The 21,177-nt window shown below is 46.7% G+C and overlaps 8 protein-coding genes across 8 annotated transcripts; all 8 read right to left on the reverse strand.

Moving 5' to 3' along the window:
• Nucleotides 1-3,896: 3,896 nt before the first annotated feature.
• On the reverse strand, nt 3,897-6,420 carry POJ06DRAFT_258755 (uncharacterized protein). Its single transcript, XM_056188294.1, has 2 exons — nt 5,848-6,420; nt 3,897-5,792 (listed from the first exon to the last, which is right to left on the reverse strand). The coding sequence occupies exons 1-2, from the start codon at nt 6,202-6,204 to the stop codon at nt 4,014-4,016; spliced, it is 2,136 nt and encodes a 711-aa protein (XP_056041627.1). The 5' UTR covers nt 6,205-6,420; the 3' UTR covers nt 3,897-4,013.
• Nucleotides 6,421-7,646: 1,226 nt separating this feature from the next.
• On the reverse strand, nt 7,647-8,280 carry POJ06DRAFT_146287 (uncharacterized protein). Its single transcript, XM_056184596.1, has one exon. It carries the CDS (start codon nt 8,128-8,130, stop codon nt 7,786-7,788), a length of 345 nt encoding a protein of 114 aa, XP_056041628.1. The 5' UTR covers nt 8,131-8,280; the 3' UTR covers nt 7,647-7,785.
• Nucleotides 8,281-8,963: 683 nt separating this feature from the next.
• Nucleotides 8,964-9,392, reverse strand: POJ06DRAFT_239908 (ribosomal protein S17e; the record flags this gene model as incomplete). The annotated part of the gene is made up of 2 exons (XM_056186065.1): nt 8,964-9,326; nt 9,390-9,392. The coding sequence occupies 2 exons, from the start codon at nt 9,390-9,392 to the stop codon at nt 8,964-8,966; spliced, it is 366 nt and encodes a 121-aa protein (XP_056041629.1).
• A 1,930-nt stretch (nt 9,393-11,322) lies between these two features.
• POJ06DRAFT_258763 (general substrate transporter) lies at nt 11,323-13,222 on the reverse strand. Its single transcript, XM_056188295.1, has one exon. It carries the CDS (start codon nt 13,110-13,112, stop codon nt 11,502-11,504), a length of 1,611 nt encoding a protein of 536 aa, XP_056041630.1. The 5' UTR covers nt 13,113-13,222; the 3' UTR covers nt 11,323-11,501.
• Nucleotides 13,223-13,498: 276 nt separating this feature from the next.
• POJ06DRAFT_258765 (uncharacterized protein) lies at nt 13,499-14,342 on the reverse strand. Its single transcript, XM_056188296.1, has one exon. It carries the CDS (start codon nt 14,169-14,171, stop codon nt 13,680-13,682), a length of 492 nt encoding a protein of 163 aa, XP_056041631.1. The 5' UTR covers nt 14,172-14,342; the 3' UTR covers nt 13,499-13,679.
• A 354-nt stretch (nt 14,343-14,696) lies between these two features.
• POJ06DRAFT_200892 (uncharacterized protein) lies at nt 14,697-16,653 on the reverse strand (the record flags this gene model as incomplete). The annotated part of the gene is made up of 2 exons (XM_056185212.1): nt 14,697-16,298; nt 16,342-16,653. The coding sequence occupies 2 exons, from the start codon at nt 16,651-16,653 to the stop codon at nt 14,697-14,699; spliced, it is 1,914 nt and encodes a 637-aa protein (XP_056041632.1).
• An 885-nt stretch (nt 16,654-17,538) lies between these two features.
• On the reverse strand, nt 17,539-18,706 carry POJ06DRAFT_302892 (NADP-dependent oxidoreductase domain-containing protein; the record flags this gene model as incomplete). The annotated part of the gene is made up of 7 exons (XM_056190787.1): nt 18,644-18,706; nt 18,499-18,592; nt 18,415-18,444; nt 18,280-18,362; nt 18,136-18,232; nt 17,950-18,082; nt 17,539-17,831 (listed from the first exon to the last, which is right to left on the reverse strand). The coding sequence occupies exons 1-7, from the start codon at nt 18,652-18,654 to the stop codon at nt 17,539-17,541; spliced, it is 741 nt and encodes a 246-aa protein (XP_056041633.1). The 5' UTR covers nt 18,655-18,706.
• On the reverse strand, nt 18,706-20,960 carry POJ06DRAFT_146358 (uncharacterized protein). Its single transcript, XM_056184597.1, has 2 exons — nt 20,623-20,960; nt 18,706-20,576 (listed from the first exon to the last, which is right to left on the reverse strand). The coding sequence occupies exons 1-2, from the start codon at nt 20,680-20,682 to the stop codon at nt 18,912-18,914; spliced, it is 1,725 nt and encodes a 574-aa protein (XP_056041634.1). The 5' UTR covers nt 20,683-20,960; the 3' UTR covers nt 18,706-18,911.
• Between the last annotated feature and the right edge of the window lie 217 nt (nt 20,961-21,177).

A 21,177-nucleotide genomic window follows, 5' to 3' on the forward strand; every position in this document is an offset into this window, starting at 1 on the left:
CAAGTACGGTAAAGCGCCGGCTCGTTGCAAGGTTCGAAGAGAGTCGAGAAAATCTTAAGCGTGAAGTAAAATCAACCTGTATCACCATCGGATTGTCGCTGTATGTATGGACCAGCAAAAATAATCTCTATATCCTTGGTGTCGTGGGTCAGTGGCTGACACCGGAATTCGTTTATAAGGAACGTGTTCTGGAGTTCAAAGAGCTAGATGGACCTCATAGCGGAGAAAACATGGCCACGGTTGTCGGCGACCTTCTGGAGGAGCTCAAACTCAACGCCAAACTGTTAACGATAACAGGAGACAATGCGTCAAACAACGAGGTTATGATTTCCGAATTATACGAAAACCTGCTAGCAAAATTCTCCACTGCTGAGAATCCATCTGGCCATAATGAGCGCGAGGTAATGCGGTTCGACGGACTATCCAGCTACATTAGATGCATCGCGCATGTACTCAATCTGATAGTAGGCGACACCCTGAGCGCATTGAAGGCAGGAGATATCCAAAGCGCGAATTCAGAGCCAATAAGGACCTTGATCCTGACCTGTCTCCTTTGGCTAAATTGCGCATAATCGTCCTTTGGATAGACCGAAGTCCGCAACGACGTAACCGATGGAAGAAGCTATGCCAGGTCGAGGAGCTTCCCGAGAAAATTATTCCATACGATGTAAGCACACGGTGGAACTCAACATATCAGATGTTGAAGGAAAGTCTTGAATCACGCAAACAGATCGAGCGCTTCATGGTAGTTGAAGCCTGAGGGTATTCCATCACTCACACCTAAAGATTGGGATCAACTTCGACAATTAAAGAATATACTTGACAAATTTGACGAGTTTACACGGCTTGTCTCGAAGTCTAAGCCTCAGCTGAGTCTGTCGATAGCTTTGTACTATGAGCTAGAAGAGTTCTTCCAAGATGCGAAGAACGGCGACGGACTATTCAAAGATACTGACTGACCTTAGCCTCGTAAGAGCTGTTGAAGCCGGATTAAAAAAGTACGAAAAGTACTTTGGATTCGTTGACGAAATCGACGTTTACTATATCGCAATGATTTTCGACCCTCGATTTAAGTGCGAACTCTTGAAACAGGAGATTGCGGATAAAGCGGACGCCTCTTTCCTCACCAAACAAATGCGAGAGCTTCTCCATAAGCTTTACCTCCCGGAGCAAAATCTGCAGCCGCGGCAATCGTTTGCTCAACCTTCGGACCATCCCACCACCTCGACAGAATTGCGCCTGTTGCGAAAAGTACAGGCGCAGTCAAGGTATGTGTCCGACATCGATCGGTACTTTGACGATGCTGTCATTAGTGTCGCAAATACTGAAGGTAACGAAAACTGGCTGTTTGAGTGGTGGAACACTCATAAAGGAGAATATCCCCAAATGGCGAGGGCTGCTCGCGATTTCCTCCCCCTCCTTGCTTCTGAAGCTTCATGTGAGCGGCTGTTCAGCCAGGGAAGAGACTTGCTCGGATTGCGACGGCACAGAATGAATGGGGAGACTATGAGGCTTTTGACGCTGCTTAAGAGCTCCTATTTGTCGGAATAGTCCGTTTATATTATTTTTGTGTTTTTTAATGTTCATAATTATATGTTCATGCTTTAATTATTATTTATCCATTTTTTTATTTTTTAAGTCTTATTTTTATTTGTTCGCTCGTTTCATAGTTCGTATATAATTACAAATTAGATAAGTAAATTTTAATTCTTGTCTTCAGATCCAGCGGTCATCAGTCGATCAGAGCAATCGTAGAATCAGGCACGAAATATGGAAACCGTATCAATAACAACAGCTTATGTTGCCTGTATGTAAGCTGATCTTTTACATATATTAGACCTGCTCATACCGGCTCATTTGCAGAGCAATGTGACCTGGGTTAACAGTATGGATGGCCTGATCGATCTTAAGGATTATACGACAGTCTTCTTCACTCGTAAGAATCGCGGATATCACGGATACGATACGGATATAGCCCATATCTTACGGATACGGATACGGATAACTATATGTTGCCTGGATACGGATACGGATACGGATAACGAAATTCCTTATCCGTGCCGATCCCTACAGTTAGTAGACACTGATGGGAGTCGAGAGGAGTTTGGACAGCGTTCGGTGGTCCAGCATCGATCTGAGTAGGGACATTAAAGGAATCTTCGTTGAGTGGAGTACAGTTAAATTGTTAAGGGCCTGATCCTCTTTTTTAATGGCCCTCCCATTCAAATTCGGAAAAAAAACGAATCGCCCCTTATAATGGTACTCACTCGTACAGAGGGATGGCCGGAAGGTAGGCCGCAAAAAATTTCGTCTGATAGCACGGGCTCATCGCCGCAGCCGAAGTGCTGCGAACGCGGCGCGACGGGAACGAGAAGTTGGTTTAAAAGTAATAAACTGTGTGGGGAGGTAGACGCAGGTCTGGATTTAAAACTAGAATATTTAACATTTAAAACTATATAAGGCACCTCACTAGCCCTACAAATCTTGGCGACCGGCCATTCGAGCTTCACCATTGAGCTTTCTGTGACACATTTCTGGCAATGCATGAAAGTGTAATCTCTTGTATAACCAGTTCTCTTTCTACATATGTCCTTACCGTTACCTAAGGTCAGGCTGGGTCCTACCGATTGAGTTGGCGCCATTCCAATGTCAGGATTTCACCTTCGGTCCCCGCCATGTTACGTCAAATGGCCGCGAAAAGTGCCAGAGTATTTTTTTTCTTTATGATGTCTATGGCCCTTGATAGCAGTAACCGCAGAGTTCGTAGCTCACTTCGATTAATCGCTCCCTCCGAAATCAGAATATTGGCAACTGCGATTCGTCATTGTTGGATATCCAGCTCTGAGGTCTTGCCCAAAAGACACACCACTTAAGTGCAATCGAAGCAGCTGCCACTCTCGGAGATAGTCGCGTCAGCAGTCCTAAATAAGCAGCAGCAGCGGCAGCTAGAGCTAGTGCACTGATAGATCGCGGACTGCGTTTCGAACACAACAACAGCTAACCCTATCGGTCGAGTGGCCGGCTTGCATGTATTTCGTTTCAGATCAACTAGCTCAGCAAAAATAATTCTATTGCTACCCCACAAATACAAACCTTCCGCGTTGTAGTCTTGTAGCCACGCTGGCTATTGATTTTGGAAACAATTGACAGCTAGCTTGAGACCTCCTCAAACCCCGCTTTAATCATAAGCTTGGAAACCGGGAACCTCGTTGACTTGTCTGGTCGGCATAAAGCAAACTGGCCCGAGGCCACTGTGAGGACTTACGAAACGCAACTTGTCTGATAAGTAGATCTGTCCAAGAGGACTTCAAAGCTTTAAATTTCCGTTGTGGACTCGGTCATTTCTATGGCAGTGGAAGCTACGGTGGGGATGTAACATGTGAAGCTCAAGGTGTCCCACAGATTGCTATCGGTTGCTCGACTTTCACCCTTAAGTACCGGTGAGAGCGTGGCTCGTTACTATTGGGAATTTGCCCATTCGTACGCGGTTCAGCCTCCCTGAACGATACGTTACATCAATAAGATGTACGAATGAGTCTTTATATGATTCACCTGGATGTAATGGATGTGGAGGGATTGTAGAACGCCTTCACTGCGGAGAAGGAAAAGGAGGTCGACATGGCAAATACGGCAATTTTATTTTGTTTCAACATAGAGGTCGATCAAGCCATCCAATATCATACACTGTATGCAACAAAAACCCTGGGCCCAACGGCCGGCGTTTCTAATGATATTCATGGCAATGCGTCCTCGACAGATGAAGTAACAGATTAGCGACCTTTGAATGAGCTCACTGTATTCCCGTCGACTTTTGTTAGGCAAACTACCGAGATCGCGGCATGCACTCACTGGAGAGAACCAGGCGAAGTTTACATGACATCATATCTATATAGCATGGAGAGTATAAACATCATACCATATTTATTAAATAACCCAGCCTAACACGATTTTATTCAGGCTTTCTTATCTTACATAACTTTACCATAGCGTAGTCGAAGATGCAGAAATAGTCGTCATTCCAACCTGAAGCCGTACGCAGTCCAATCGATATCCCAAGAATTTATTCCAAGCACATGTTGTACATAATCATTACTGCTTGCAGTCCCGATCCGGCCTGAGATCTTATCCGCCGTAAACTGTATATTCAAAAAGTTCTGAAACTCGACACTCGAGGTGTCAGAAGCAAAACTCTGGTTAATAGTCGCCGAGTCGATTATAGCCGGCTCTGGCGCCTCGATTACGTTCGGCGTACCAATACTAGTCTGCGCAAACGATGGCCGTGGCACAGACGCTCCAGACGACGCCAACGTCGCAGGGAATGCCTCGATGGACTGACTCGGCGGCGCGTATTTACGATTCCATGCCTCTTCCTTCAGCTGCAGAAATGTCTTCCATTGCTTGACTGCCAGCGGGGAGATCGAGTTCATGCCTAGATACTCAGTTCTGGTGAGTCCCTGTTGAAGAACATCGGTCCGCTCATCGTACGGTTGTGCATCCTCATCCTTAATGCCGTAACGTGTTGTAGGTTCCGGAATATCGTGTGGATAGTGGTAAATATCTCGCAGAATGATAATCATCGCGTGGAACTGGTGATACCGTGAGAGCGACAAGCAGAACTCCACGTACTTCGGCAACTCACTGTAGTCCAAAAAGAGACGCATCACTCTGATCGCCGTGTGGATGACCTGTTCCCGATGCGCGCGTGCATTCTGGTCTCGGTTTACGTCCGGAGTGCCAGACGCTAACGGAAAGTAGTAAATTAGAAATAACTTTTCGCATATCACATCCAATAGGAGTGATAACTGAGTCTGCAACTTGTGCAGCACATCAATTGATGCCCGAGAAGAGCGCTTATTAAACGTGAATAAATGCATCGTGTCTTTGGTACGTTTCACATCTCGCCGAAACTCTTCCAGTTCGCGCAATATACCCGCAACCATAGTCGGGAGCGGCTGATTGATTCCATACAACTCCGACAGCAATCTCGAGAGAATCCGGATCCCATTAGAACGACAGTTAGCAAAACTCGCAAATAGCTTGTCTTCTTCGAGCTCGTAGAAATCCACACTAGGCATCTTGACGTCATTTTGCGCAGGATGTGACGTTGTAGGCAGACCGTTCCCGAGAGACCCAGTCACATCCAGATAGACCAACTGCCACCAAACTCGTCTCCTAACCTGAATCTGCAACTCATCCAGACCCGAATTTCGAAATAAGGCAGGATCACGATGAAGACCCATAACCTGTGCTATTCGGATCAGATGGGAAATGTCGAATGTCGTATCCATCGATCCGTCCCGTCGTCGACAAAATTGAATGACTGTCGCGCCCATTAGACAGCACAGGGATGGGCGTTCCGGGAATTTATGAATTCGCAAAAATATATCTGACGCCGCGAGCAATTTCTCCATGATCATTTCATATGTCTTGACCTCCCGCAATCGCGATCCGGAAGGGTCGTACTTAAGTTTCTGTTTCTTGCTGAGCGCGCCCCCGTAAAGGGTCGCGAATAACAGGACGACAAATGCGACCTGGATATTTTGACTGGACGACGCAAGGATATTCCAGAACTGAGAGTCGTAAACGAGAAGAAAGTAGTGCCGGTCGACTATCGGACAAAAAGGATGAACAACGCTGAAGTACTCCCCCACCAGGTCCTCGACGACCTGGCGTTGAGGAAGATACGCACTGATCACTTTTCGGCACTGGATGGACTCGAGCGTTTCCTCGTTGAGCTCATCTGACTTAGTGTTCGGACTGGCACCGTCGAGGATGTCGGCCATGGCGGACTCCTGCATGAATTATGAATACTTAGGCGAATTTTTTAATACAACTTCCACTGCTCACCTCCTTAAAAAACGACGGCCAGTACGCGGTACTGGCGTACCGTGACTCGCCAGTTAGGATGTCGACAGCGAGATATCCGGCGTCAGGTCTCTTCTTCGCGAGAGGGGAGTCAAGAAGTTCGCCGACAACCTTCCACTTTTTGCTCCCACCGACCGCCTCTTCTGAGCCAAACCCGCCGATTGAACTCGGCGATGTGGAAGCGTACTCACAGCGAATACTGAGGGTTCTGCATTGGCTGCACTGGGGCTTTTCCTTATCGCACTTGACTCGCCGCTTGTAGCAAGACAGACAAATTGTGATCTTCCGGCTGCGCTTGATGCGCGGAACCGCGTTGTATGGGGGCAAGTGATGTTCCATCCCTGTCAGCGACTGAACTGTATTTTTCTTTTGGGGTGCCGTATATCGTATTTGCGGACGCTGAATGTGCCGGCTAGATCAACTGTGATCCGACGGCAATTTACGATCGAGAAAGTGTGGAGTGTTCACGCGCTGCATCAAAACCTTATTCCCCCATCGCTGCAATCTCAATTCAAGGGTCGTGCGTGTATTTCTGCTGGAGTTTCTCCTAGTTCTAGGCGCAGTTGGCTGACTCCGTTTGGCGACGGTTAGTGAAGTCACACTATGGTTAAGGTTCAAGAAAGGCCTTTCTTTCCTATTTCAGCCATATGCCCCATAACGTGATTGTACCGAAGACTCGAGATAAACACAATTTTTAACCCGTTGTTCTATGTCATTACTCATTTCTATTTGGCAGAATGCTCTTGTCATTTAGTCTAGGGTGTTGTTGATCTCTGCGCCAGTCGGAACCGAAAAGCGCCGACTCGCGTTGGCTATATAAAGTCTTTCTGGCTTAGCCAGCCCCCCCTTTCTCTCGGTCGGGCGAGCTAACATTCAACCTCTATCATCGCAATCAATCTGCCACCAGCTATGGGCAGCAATCACGGTCATGCTCAAGTGTTTCTTATATTCGCGTTCATAACTGCACCAGCAATGAAATTCCCTTCAGGCACACAATATGACCGCAAAACTTGCTCTCTACCTTCATTGGCGGAGCTTCAATTACCATAGACTGCCTCATCATTGGTCGATACAGGAAGCTGCGGGAACCAGTATACAAAGAATTAGGACAGGTTCAGTGGATGCAATTAGTAGCGCGACCGCTGGGTACCTTGGTCTTGGCAGACAAATCTTCAACCTGCCAACCGTCCCCGCTGCTTTATCGAATACGGCCAACAGTAATAATTTCAACACGTCCGCCATTCTTTCGTGCGTGATCGATCATCACATTTGGCTTATTCAGTTCTATCATCTGAGTCAACAATGTCGTTTTGTACCGCACGGTCCACATTATGATGGGAATCTGCTGTCAGTCTAACCTGCGTCTCCCAAATAATTATCAGTAGTATATGTCATATAGGACTTATCTACTACTTAGCCTGTGTGACATAAGCCATATGTGCGTGATAAGGTCATATATGAAATTAATGGTGCTCATATACAAAATTCGTAAGAGGATCCCCAATTCTCGAGAATATAGCCGAGAGGTGCCATTAGGACCGTCGGCAGAAAATCGAACAACTATCTTCGATGAAAAAGGTCTCACCGACTTGGACGTGCAGCTAGTCGAATTCAGTCTGAATATCAAGACATACTGAGCCATAATCAATATCTCACCGTCGAGATTGACGATTGCTCTCCATTGCTGCGCAGTGAAAATTTGGGTTGAATGTCTACACGGATGATTGGATCATCAGAGGGGCAAGTTATGGGCAGTGAGTAAGTCGACGGCGTCGTTAATTGAAATGTCGAGTTGGAAGCCAAGCTTAGCTGAGTCAGAACACAAAGAGTCTGGGTTGATTGAAGGAAGCATGATTCGCTGCTCATTGTTGATGCTGATCTCAGTGAAACACAAAAAGATGGTAAGATAGCAAACCATTCTCAGATGGAAACTTGTTGCGTCATGCCCTTGTCGTTGTCCCCGACGGAGGGCGCCGCAGGAGTAGCCGCCCGTGGTTGTAACTCTGTTCTGGATAAGCTCAGTGGAAACTGTTCTGGCATGTGTTGGTCACCATATGGAGCCCAAACCCCGTTAATTGAGATTGTAGTGTTCGCGTGACAGAAGGACAGGCATACTTTCCGAAAGTTATAAAGGCGAACAAGTAGAAGTTGCCCACAAGTGCACCCTAACCCGAAGCTAGTCCCAAATGTCATAGTGCTAGATAGCACAACAGGTTTTGCATCGGCCAACAATTGTAGCAACGCAGTGACACCTGCGGCCTGCATTGAGGTTTCTTAAGCTTGTCGCCAAGCGGAAATCCATCCCACTGTGCCCTAACTTGGTTCAGCTGGATCCGTAGCTTCTTCTGTCACGGCCTTCTATACAACAAAGGTAAGGCGATTGGAATTTAGCAGCAGAACCAGTGAAAACTAATATAGAAATGTTTAGCCATTGTTTAACATCGTGCCCGGAAGGGCTGCTTGCTAGCCTATGATCAACGAGGCCGTCATGGCCCAGCTTCGCTACCAGATCCAGAATGACACCTGAGGCAGGTAGGCGGGCACAAGCACTGTAAACATGTGCACACCCACAGCCTTGCTCTGGAACACATATCAGAATCAGAAGAATTGTCACACAAGAAAATTATTATTGGCTGGTCTAGAGGCGCAAGCGAGCTCATTGGCACCGCAGCAAGAACTACTGGCCAACCCATTTACGAACAGATTCGGTGAGTTTGGTCTCGTAGTAGATTCTAGAAGCACGGGAAAGAATGTTCTGCCTTGATCCCTACCGAGGTACTCAAGAATCAGCCCTGCTCGGTAGCAGTTTGCCGAAACGGACAGAAGGTGTGACACTTTGTTACGGCGGCAGACAAAGCCGAAAGAATGAAACAAGAGTGGTAGATCAAACCGCAAATCAAGTTCACGATGTCCTGGCTGTGCCAAGTAGGCTCATCATCTGCTTGGACGACCTGTTTGGAACTAAATGCATATCTGTGCGGATATCTAAGTGAATGCGTTTCTCTACCCAATAATGTTCATGCCAACTGTATAACTCTCTTCCTTTGCGCGACACAACCGAACCCATAGTTTAATGTTAAATAATGTACCGTTACTCCTTACAAACCCGAAACCGAAATACCGAGATGCTTCAACAGATCCTTGGTGTCGGGATCGATATCAAGTTGACCTTCTGGCTGCTGTGACAAATCAAGCGCGGAGACCTCAGGAACGTACTGATCTTTGCGCTCACGCTCTTCCTCTTGTAACTTGAACGAAATACCACGGACAGGACCTTTCTGAATACGCTTCATTAAATGAGTGGTGTAGCCCGCAATCTTATTTCGTAGCCTCTTCGAAGCAATAATTGCGATCTCATCGGTCAAACGCTTATTGATCTCGAAGTCGGTAGTGAGCTTGGGGTAGTAGCGCTCTATGATGGCCTTGGAGGCTCTCTTGACGGTTTTGGTGCGAACACGACCCTTGATTTATTGCATCAGCGGTCACCGCCAGAAAATGATTACTATATGCTTGATAGAACATACCATTGTGAATGTGTCGTTGAACAGGTTGCCACGATACTGTTGCACGATGTCGGACTATTCCGCTTTTGCAGTTTAGTAAAACATAAGGGTCACAGTGGGCGGCACGTATGCCCTAGTTTGTGACTGTCTTTAGAGTGTAAAGTCCATATAAAACCCTAAGAAGTGCCTGAGCAACATGGGACTCGGTTAGCCTCGGAATCATAACTAGCCCTAACCGGAAGACGAGCCGCAACCCACTCAAAAATGTGGCAGCTGACGCTGTGAGCCCTTCGATCCACTCCCAAACTCTGAATGCGTAGTGATATGATATCAGTATGCCCGGTACTAACCTCAACCCGAAATGGACACTCTGATTTAGCAGAGACCTGGGTGTAGAGATCGGCACGGATAATATCCGTGCCAATTTTTCCTTATCCGTACGTATCATGTAAGTCCTGTAATATATCAGTCATTACAATTCAATGACACCCGACACCCGGCTTTTCGGAGGTAGGATATTGGGAAATATTGGTTTAGGGATGAATCCAGTAAGGATACGGTTTTAGCAACTAATCTCAACAATAGTTATGAGAAATTACTAGATTAGGTTAGTATGTTATTCATGTGGTATTAATAAGGTTTCAGATTATCGGCGACTATATAGTATCTGCGCCGATTTTTACCTATAACTATAGTATCAGCATATAGCGATCGCCCTATAAATTAAGGCGGTCTGCTGGAACAGCCACTGTCATTTATGAACCACCGTCATAGCAATGAGAGCAGGAAAGCAGATGACTGGCCCATCTGCCAGCTGAGAAGTAGCTAATGTGCAATGAAGAAGTAAGGGACAGCCAGCCGCGGCGGAACAGTGACGGCAGCGGATTATGCTGGAGTCCATCCTACCTGTATTTCGGAAGGCTCTAAAATTAAGCAAAATCTGGGTTCAGGGTTTCAAATGCTGTTGCGCCTAGTTGTCCGTCGTGAGTAATATTTTTCATATTTGCAAATTTATGTGTAAAAATGGACTCTTAGTTTTCGGGATTAGAGTAGGTCCATATTAGCACATATCTGTATTCTGCAATTACATTGGAACTCCCGTACTGATGCTCCTGTAAGTAGCACCTTCAAGTGCCACCATAGTATTGCACATTCGTCAACCAATATGCGATTGTCAGTTGGCAGCTATAGTTCTGTACAAAGATTGGGAATGGTGACAGACAGCAGTTGGTCCAAAGCAAGACTGGTGTGATGGTCGCATGTATGCGAAATTAATGAAATGGCAATTCAAGACTAATAGCCACAAGATGCGGTCTGTCCTCACGTGAGGAGCATGTTCTTCAGCTACATCAGAAATGAAGGTGTTCAGAATTCAGTTATATTCAATCACCAAGGAACTTGGCTTGCGCTAAGTTGCGCTCTCCAAGGTAGTTTCTTGCAACGTTAAGTAATCTTGATGCTAGCGAAGCCGGTTATTGGATTTGGAATTTCGCGCCTCAGATCTTGCCAAAAGTACTTTTTATGAATTGTCGTTATTTTACCCAAGCATTGCCGAATCCCCTGGTTCATGATTTATCTACAGGAACAGTAGTGATATCCCCGACGGTGGCTAAAATGGAGCTTACTCGCCTATAGCGGCATGGCATAACTTCAATGCTATCAATGCAATTTGAGGGACATTGCTATGTTGATAGCCACAGTGACAGAACATATGCCAAGGTTCATCTATTGATGGAGAGAGTGGTGTTGGCTCCGATTTCAGCTCGAAGAGTGTCAGGGGCCTCGGACTCCGAGGAGATATTTGGCCTCCCACCCATCAATACGTCGACATTCTCAGCGGAGGGTTTGCCGAAGCAACTGCGGAGATGCTATCGTAAGAACCCGTCTAGTCCATGAATTAGAAAGTCCGCTGTCCCTCTGAACAGGACCTCAGAACAAAACTACAAGTGCTGATAGTAGAGAAGATATCTGCTCATTGTTGATGGTATCTTTGGTCAAGGACTACCTATTGATCTGACAGACTTCAAATACCGACGTAAATTCACATCTACTCCAAACTACATGCACACGCGTCGATTCGACTATCGCTAAATAAAGGTACCATCCAATGTCCAAAAAATGCACAATAAGAAATCACGGCTCCTCATTGTCGCCGTTCCGAAGCGCCCGCTCCTTTTGTAACTTCAAACTGTAATTTACGCCAAACCCATGATTAAACACGTCCTTAATCGCCTCAAGGGGCAAACCCGAGACCTCAGGATAACAATAGATAACCGCAATCCACCCAAGCAACGTATTAATTGCATAGATCCCAAACGCACCGCTTGGCGTGTATGTCTTCATCAGACTAAGGAAGGACGACGAAACCACTGCATTCAAGCTCCAGTTTGTGAGTGTGAGCATCATCGTGCCGAGCGCCCTGACTTCCATAGGGAAGAGTTCGTTGCACTGCCAAGGAACGCTTCCCAGGGCAATTGCGTATGATGCGATGAAGAAGACGATGGAGAATAAGACTACTACGCCGCTGAGGGTCAATGTCGGGTCCGTAATTGTCAGGTCGGGAGAGATTGGAATATTAAGCAGAGCGATCGCCGCGATAGCTAAAGCAGCCGGCATCCCCCACATGCTGTTCACGAGGAACTTGCGTCGCCCGACTGTGTCGATATACTTCAGAGCGAACATCGTAAACACGAAATTTGTGAGCGCCATGATGAAAGCCACCGCAATCGGATTGCCAAACCCAACGAGGCCAAACAAGGTAGGGCCGTAGTAAAACACCGAGTTTGAACCAGACAATTGTTGAATTGCCATTAGCCCGCACGCAACAATCAACGCGCGAAAATTTGCGCTGTCGGTGAACAACAATCTGAACTGGTCCCAGGTCGTGAGCTTACGCAGTTCTGCCTCAGCTGCAAATTGTGCGTGGATCGCGGCGACTTTGTTTTGAACTTGTTCCGCTGTGGCATTTGGATATATATCTGCAGTGACTGCTCGCGCTTGGTCCAACTTATTCTGATAAATCAACGACCGCGGACTTTCTGGGATTACGAAACACAGACCAAGGAGAACAAACGAAGGAATAGCAGCAATACCGACCGAGAGCCTCCAACCAGACCGCACGTCTTGCAGGAATATATTCACGGCCCCGGCAATGCATTGGCCGCCTGTAATGGCAAGAGCGTCGACAGTGACCAAACCGCCACGTAATTTCGCCGGTGCAATCTCAGCGATATAAATGGGCGCGACCATGGCCGCCTCGCCTATTCCCAGCCCGACTATAAATCTTCCGAGCGTGATTGCGCGAACTGTCATCGCCATACCTTGAAGGATGCTCCCAATCGCAAACACAAGCGCACCGAGTCCAATTACCGCCTTCCGACCTATTTTGTCAAGTAGTAGGCCTGCCAATAATGCACCTACAAATGCACCAACTGACGCAATCGATGTAATCAATTCCTGCTGGCTGGGCGACAACATCGCTCCAAGGTCATCCTTAATCATCACAAGCACACCCGCGATGACGGTCGAATCGTATCCAAACAAGAACCCTCCGAGCGCGGCCGAACCCGCGACTAACCATATAAACACACCTCCGTATTTATCTTCAATTTCATCAGGATCGATAGCAGCGGTAGCAGCCTTAGCAGCACCATTTGTGACGGATAGCACTGTAATATCCGAAACACCATCTTCGTGGCCGATAAGAGAGGCCGACTGTTCGGCCTGCAACGATATCGTGTCCATCCCTTGTCTGTTACGGCATCAGATGGTAATGAAAGTAGTGGGGCATGCGTGTAGTTATACTTTGGCTGGCTTCTTACGACGGTTACATGAACCGGTTATCGAAGGCGTAGTTCTGCGCACTCTCTGTGGTAGTTACGGTGCCAGACATACGGCAGATCAACATCTAGATTTTACGTCAGCGTTCAAGAAAACGCCCCAATTTAAGTTCAGGGTAAACACTCTCGTAAGGTTTGAACCGTTCCATTAGGTGCAGGTAGCCGATGACGAGTTTCATGCTCATTGGCGAATTGATATATTACATAATCACAGAATCTGTAGTTATCATCAAGCAAGCATCAGGGTCATGGAAGTGATGTTCACTCGACACTCGTGTCGTACGCTTAGGGCTGGACACGATATCGCCTACAAGACGATATCGCCATATCGTATCGCCGACGATACGATATCGCCAGAGGAAAATTCCTGGCGATACGATATACTATATAATGGATGAATATCGTATCGTATCGCCTCAAAGCGCACGTGACTCTCTTCCTGTACGGGATTCGGCCAAGTAAGACTTTGGCTCTAATTTTTTAACACACTTTGGCACTTTGCAGCGGAATACTTGAAAAAAATGACCAGAAGGGAACGGTCCCCATATGTACGTATAGAAAGACAAACAAATAACCGACAAAGAAGAAAACAAAACCAAATTGTTGCCAATGCATGCTTATTGGGTAGTTCTGTGATAGTGAAGTATGCCCAGAGCCACTCAGTAACAGGTCTGGCTCGGGATCGTTTTGATGTGTGGGACGTACTACCGGCAACTGACGTGTCTTCCAGTACCTGAGAAGCAGATTCTTCAGGTAAGACATTTGTGCGTGCGACATTATCGACAGATCCATCAATCGTTGATTCTGAATCTAATCGAGGTACTTTAGGAAGTCGATCCTCAGGCACAGCTTCCTCATCACTACCATCATTGAGGAGGTAATAGTCGACTTCGCGACGGAAACGGGGAGGAAGATTATCCGGCTCGTGACTTGTGCCTGGACTGCGGAGGGATCTGTTAGACATTGGGATCTGATATTATAGAGATACGGATAGTTTTGATAGCCAAGTTCGATTAAAACTGGATGTCCTACTTCAATAGAGTCGTGTCAATTGGTGATATCCAAAGGAGTTTACGACCTCTACTTATACTTCTAGTGTTTCATTGGTCACCACATTACCCTCACCCTGTATCGCGTATCGTATCGTATCGTATTTGGACGATATAGGCGATACGATATCGCCAAGTTGGCGATAAAATGGGCGATAATATCGCCGGCCAGAAAAGTCCGGCGATACGATATGCGATATGGGCAAAACTCGGCGATATCATATCGTGTCCAGCCCTACGTACGCTCTTCCTACAGGATCCGGCCATAACCATACGGTCCATACCCGTTCGACAAGGTGTAAAATGTTCTTGCACGAAAAGGACTAGGGTAACTGGATGGAAAAATCAATTGTAAACGGCGATCCGGCAGCCCAATATTTGAGTGCCAAGCAATGGTATTATATCGCATATTTGTTGTTGTACAATCCATTCTTTAGAACTCATACCGGAAATCCGAAAGATGCCCAGTCAACATCCCACGCGTCCAGATTGAGAAGCTGCTCTACAATGTCGCGACCGTCGTCGCCCGGACCAGCGCTGTCACCAAATCCGGGACTAGTCGACTCCGGGAATAATGCCATAGTAGGTGGCTCCGGATTTACCGACACACCATCATGGATTGCATTGTCGATTTCCGGTCGCAGTTTGGTCTTCCAGACCATGTCCTTTACCCGTAAAATCTTATTCCATTGCTGCCGCACTGACACGGAAATCTCGTTCATTCGGAGATACTCTGTCGCCTCAATAGCGTCCTCTACCAGCTTTATCCGGTCGTCCGCATCCATACTCAAAGAAGTAGAACAATTCGGAAAGTGATAGATATCCCGGAGAACAATGATTATGGCGTGAAATTGATGATTCACATTCATCCACCACGTAAAGTCTTTGAAATCAGGAAACGCGACGCTCTGCCGATACAGCTTTATCACCTTCATTGCCGACTGTGCACCACTCGCTCTCGTTCCTCCGCCCTCACTCCCATTGGCCGTCGCCAAACTCGGATGATGCTGCAAACACAAGAGTTTCTCATAAATCAAGTCAAGCAAAATACAGGAGTATTGCTGAAACCTGCGCAGTGCGTCTAACGAGGATTTGGGCGACCGGACAGCAAAAGTCATATTCTTGATCTTCTTAATACGTCTCTGTACATCTGCCAGGCATTCGTTCAACTCCTTGTTCAAGCTCGCGACCGTATGGGAGCTTGGCTGGTCAATACCATAGATATCCGACAACTCTCGCGAGAAAAACCGCGTCATTAGCGCCCGTCCGTTGCCGAAGATCTGACAGAGTTGGTCTTCTTCTAACTCCCAGTTCTCATCCGGGATTTGCACGTCATATTGATGCGCCTGTATTGCAGATGACAAACTTGACGTCAGTGAGGACGTCGCATCAAGATAAATCAGTTGCCACCATATTCTTCGTCGAAAATTGCATTCTTCTGGACTGAGGTTCTTATCTTTGAACACGACCGGGTCCCGGTGAAGGCCCATCAACTGCCCAACCCGTGCTAATAGAGCCACATAACTCACAGTATCTGCCGTTGTGTCGTTTCGTCGGAGATACGATATCCTCATTGAAGCTGCTGTCAAACACCACATCGATGGATATGACGGAAACTTGCAGATCCCGAGCGCTGAGTCCAGTGCCGCGGAATACCGCAGCAATGCTTGTCTGCCTACGTCTGTGGCGAGAAGTCGCGGTTCTCCTGGCGAGTACTTCAACTGCTCATTCCTGCTCATACATGCGCCGTAGAAAATTGCAAATAATACGCATACGAATGAGCCAAACGACGTGTCATTGCTCGCGTATGATTCCCAGAATTTGTCGTACAGGTAGTATGTTTGTTGTCGATCTAGGACGGGGACTAGCGGATGTACTGTGTGGAAGTAGTAGTCAACAAGGTCGTCAGCTGTCGTCTTGTCGGGAAGATACGTGAACAGCAACCGCTTAATCATCACACTGTCATTAGCTCTTGCAGGAAAAGTCGCCTTGCCTTCGCTCCCCAGGTCGTTGGCCAGTAACGCATCATCAATTTCTGGAGTCTACTACTGTTAGTACCATTCATTAATCGCTCTCAATACGGACCTCCTTGAAAAATGACGCCCAGAACGCTGAATTCGCATACCGCGACTCACCAGTCTCAACGTCAAGAGACAAAAATCCGACATCGGCCTTCTTCTGCTTCTTCTCACTCGCACCCAGTCCCGAACCGGTCACGCTGTCAAGCTCGTCCGGAACAGAGTACTCGCATGATAAAGCCAACGACTGACACTTGCCACACTGCGGTCTCGCGCGATCACATTTTACGCGTCGTTTGTAACAATTCTGACATATCGTGATTTTGCGGTTGCGCTTGATTTTCTGTCCACTGCCATACACAGAAAATTTTGATTCCATTATTTGGCCTGATTCCTCATATACTCTCAGCAAGCATAGTAGGATTTTCTTGTCTTGCGATACATCACTTCCTTCCTTCTTAATGATGACGCTTAAACTAGTCTGGCTGGTGTTGCGGACTTGAATTAATTTAGTGGTAAGTTTTATGCGATGATATTAGGCATACTATGGGGTTTTGAAACTGTATTTGTTGAGGGACATAGAGTTTACGCATACAGTCAAACGTCGCTATAACGATACGCGATCCCCGATATAGCGATAAAATCCGGTGCCGTAATTCTAAAAATTTGGTGAAAAATCAATTCATTTAACGATTGCCTTCCTAAACAAATTTAGTGCCCCGCTAAGCCCGATACGAGGTAGCTGTAAGCGTTACGATCGTCGTATGTTACTAACCTACTGTATGTTAAATTTTTGTTAAGCTCTTTGATGGCTTAGGCCTGTTTCCCCACAGCCAACGAGTCTCCAGAATGGCTCTCGGCTGGCAGTCGACGGAATCCCGCGCAAGGCACAAAATTATACTCCTTCACTGCCACGTAACGCACCTTCTCCTCGCGTCAAGGCATGAAATTCCCCTTTCTGCGCATCAGGATCACGCACACGCGCAATCTGTGCACATATAATACCATGCGTACGATTGGAGCATCTTTTGTCACTTCCATCACTTCCGGACGCGCAAATGTTCATGTAAAATTTCCGAGTAACGTCAGTAATTCACTGTACAAGATGCCGCGGTCCACACGCCGCGCAGACCTCGAATGTAAGTTAGGTAGGTATGCACATAGCCCAGAAAAATGGTACCTAGGTAGTTTATCTCCACATCCACAGGTTCGTAATTAAGGAGAATGGATGTGACAACATAAATCATAATTTCATTACTCTAAATTAGTTGTCATCTGAGTTAAACACATTCACGCCCCATTGCGGATCCACAATTCGGACAGTATTTTTCTGACACAACCGATTCAATGCCTCAATATCCCCGTCCTCCAGTGTGAAATCCTCGAAATTCTGCTCAATCCTTGACGGCGTGACGGATTTCGGGATAACAGACGTTCCGCGCTGGATGGCCCAGGAGATAAGCACCTGTGCTGCCGTCTTGTTGTATTTGGCAGCCATATCCTTGATCGCTGGTTCTTCTTGCAATGGGCCAGTGTTCGACCCAAGCGGAGAGTAGGCTGTTAGGTGGATGTCGTGGTCCGCGCAAATTTGAGCAGTTTATGCTGTGGATTAAATGGATGTAATTCCACTACTTCATCAGCTCCAATCCTAATAGAAAACAGAAACATGAAATACCTTGATTAGCCGCCGGGACAATCTTCGTAGACTCAGCATCCAACAATCTCTGCAAATTTTTCGTCGAGAAATTCGACACGCCAATTGCTTTCACGAGTCCCGTATCCACAAGCTTTTGCATCTCCGCCCATGTCTTCACGAAATTTCCGACTCAGGAAGAGCTTTACTGTCTTTATCCATACTTACTGGCCAGTGCATGAGATATAAATCGACGTAGTCTAGTCCGAGGTGTTTTAAACTGTCTTCGATGCCTTTGGGCACTTTGGTATGGTACGTGTTCCATCTGGCGTGGCCAGTCAATGCACGGATTGAACCAACCCATGAACATACAACTTCGTGGTTAGGAAGATTTGCTCGCGCGCAATTTGACTATTGCGGATTGCCTGTCCAACTGGCGTTTCGTTCCCGTATATCTGTATTGTAATCAATAAGAACCTATTCCTGTTCATCCTGTTAATGGCTTACCAACGCCGTGTCAATATGCTTCAATGCGGTCTATGACGCATCAATTTCTATCTTAGATGCATTGATAATTTCAGACCTACATACAGTAACGGCAGCATACACTTCTTTCGTTGGTGATCTCCACGTTCCAAGACCGAGCGCGGGAATATGTGCGCCGGTGTTGAGCGTGAAATAGCGACTGATCGACCATTAGATAATTTACATTAAATAATTGACCGGCTAAACCCACCCTGTCGCCATTTTATTCTATTGAGAAGGCCCCGTGGTGGCTGTTCGAGGACCGTAGGGAACATTCGGAACTGCAGACTGACGGCCGACCCAAAAGCAAATATGGAAATTACAATCATGAAAACAATAGATTGTTCAAAGCAGCAACGTATTCATCAATCGTTGCTATAACGTCCTATTCTTATTTTTGTGAATTAGATACGAGAGGAGTTTACTTAATTTTATTTAGGTAACAAAGATTACATATAATATAACACCTTGGATTAGCACTATACCCATCTCGTCTGCAGCAAGGGCCCCCCCGAATCCGAATATCGCACACTTTCACTGAAAACAGGCTCTCGAAGACGATCATATCCATGATTCGGTACCGGATGTGGAGACCTTGCAGAATCAAAGTGCATGTACTCGCCGCAAATGGAAAATGATGTTGTGCGTCTGCAGTCTACCCGGATCCCGAAGCGTTCAAGAGGTTTGAGTAAGCCCAAGTAGATATTCAAGCAGTCACGTACAGCTATTGACGTCAGTTTAGTGTCAATGCTAGCGATTGAAGAGAGCAGGTCTTCTGTCGATCTGAACTCTCGAGATTTTCTTAGCGACAGGCCCAAGAGACCTAGTATTCCCGCCCGGGAGACCTCTTTGCTGTGTTTAACCTCAAAATACTCTAATAATCGCAGTTTCCGGAATTCCCGCAGCGCATCATCATTTGCGGTATCTCCAACTACAAGTATCCTCAACCGAGAGCACGACTTCGTAATCCCCCGTGCAAAAGTAATCTTGTTCGAGCCCATGGGTCCGTCCGGAGCACATGAATCCGCGGGTTTGCCATAAAAAAGTATTGAGGATAAATCACATGGCACAGACGATAAATCAAGCGACGTTAGGTTTTCGCCGCACATGTCCTGCAGTATATTGTATACATGTTGATTTGTCATTCGATACACACTTGACAGCGTCAGACTTTGGAGACATTTTGCTGTTGTCTTTCCCATTGGGTTACGCGTGGATACGTGGCTCACATTCGTACAGCATAGCGTCAGGTTCACACACCGGGATAGCGTGATCTGAGGTAGGACACTGTACTTGATGGTCATATCCGTCAAATTCCGGAGGCTTTCCAGGCACAGACCGTAGAAGTTGCTGATGTAATGCGGATCAATCCTGTAATCGACGTCAGAGTATGCAATCCGAGTAATTGTCAATCGAGAAATAGAAGGAAATAGCTTAATTAATAAATGGATCCCGCCTTTACCGAGAGGAATAAATTTATTGCTGTCGTAAAGCCTCTCGAAAAGGGAGAGAAAAGTGTAGTCCGCTAACGGATCAGCAGATCCAAGTCTGAGATGTTCCAACTGCCTCATTTCTCTCACGTCGGACTCACGCACGTAGTAGCTAATGACACCTTGGAACAGTTCATGCCAGTCGGCATAGAACCAGAGACTGCGGAGCTGAGGAAGTGGATGACCGACAAGCATACGGATAAAGGTAGGAGAATCTCCGATGTGAATCGATAATTCAGACACTTGATCCAGCAGTCCAGGAATCCTTGAACTGGACAACAGAGGCAGCTGGCATTCGATATGCAACGCTCGCAGTTTGGGCCAGTCATTGCCAAATAGGGCCTCCTCGCATTCGCTAAACTGCCAGTCATCACAACTGACACGCAGTTCCTCAGCCAACAGAAGCGACTTATAACGACTATTGAATACCACACTTGCTGCACCTAATCCATTGGATCCTTGAAGATCAGCTAGCGTCCAAAGATCGTAATACTGGTCTATAAATTCTCGCCATAACCGGCATACTCTCCGAACAAGCAGCAGTTCGCCGAACGTTAAAAGCCGAAGAATCTCTAGTCGAACTTCAATAGGGGAACCACAGAACGTATCTTTAGGCTGACTGCGGCTTAACTTCTTCGTTCGAGTTGCAATTCCCTACTCACGTTACTTCTTGCTAGCATTGACGTTTAGGGAATCATACCTCTATAGAATCTTCAGGACTATGCATCGTCGACGCTAATTCTGTCATCTGCAGGATCATGGAGTTGTCGGACCAGGGTATCAAGCTGGTCTATCTTCCGCAATAATAAGTAGCCATCGGCTTAAGAAAGGCGATATCGATCAGTCGCCGTGATGCAGCCGATCAACGCCAAACGCGGCTGACTTTTAAATGACGCTCAAAAAAGTTTCGCCGCGGCCGACTCCCGGATTACGTGTAAACATCTGCAATTGGTGCTGTATATTTGCAACCTACTGTCCACTCCGGCGGATCAAAGTTCATAATCGCCCGTCCATAAGTCTATGCTGCCGAAGCTTGATGCGGGGTGCCCTAGATGACGTCATGTCAACAATCTACGGAGCCTTGCTTGTGCAGTGTACGCCGCAATCCAATCTAACTTATAACATGAGCGGCACATCTTAGAATTATGTCATCAGAATATTTAGGCATTTAGCTTTAGGACAATGTCAATTCTGATAATCAAGGCTGTAGCTCCTAGCTCAAGTGGAACCGCAGGTTATCCACTTTCGTGGAATC

This window comes from Lipomyces tetrasporus (genome assembly GCF_029532465.1).
Source record: "Lipomyces tetrasporus strain NRRL Y-64009 chromosome Unknown POJ06scaffold_9, whole genome shotgun sequence".
In the NCBI taxonomy this organism is placed as follows: Eukaryota; Fungi; Ascomycota; class Lipomycetes; order Lipomycetales; family Lipomycetaceae; genus Lipomyces; species Lipomyces tetrasporus.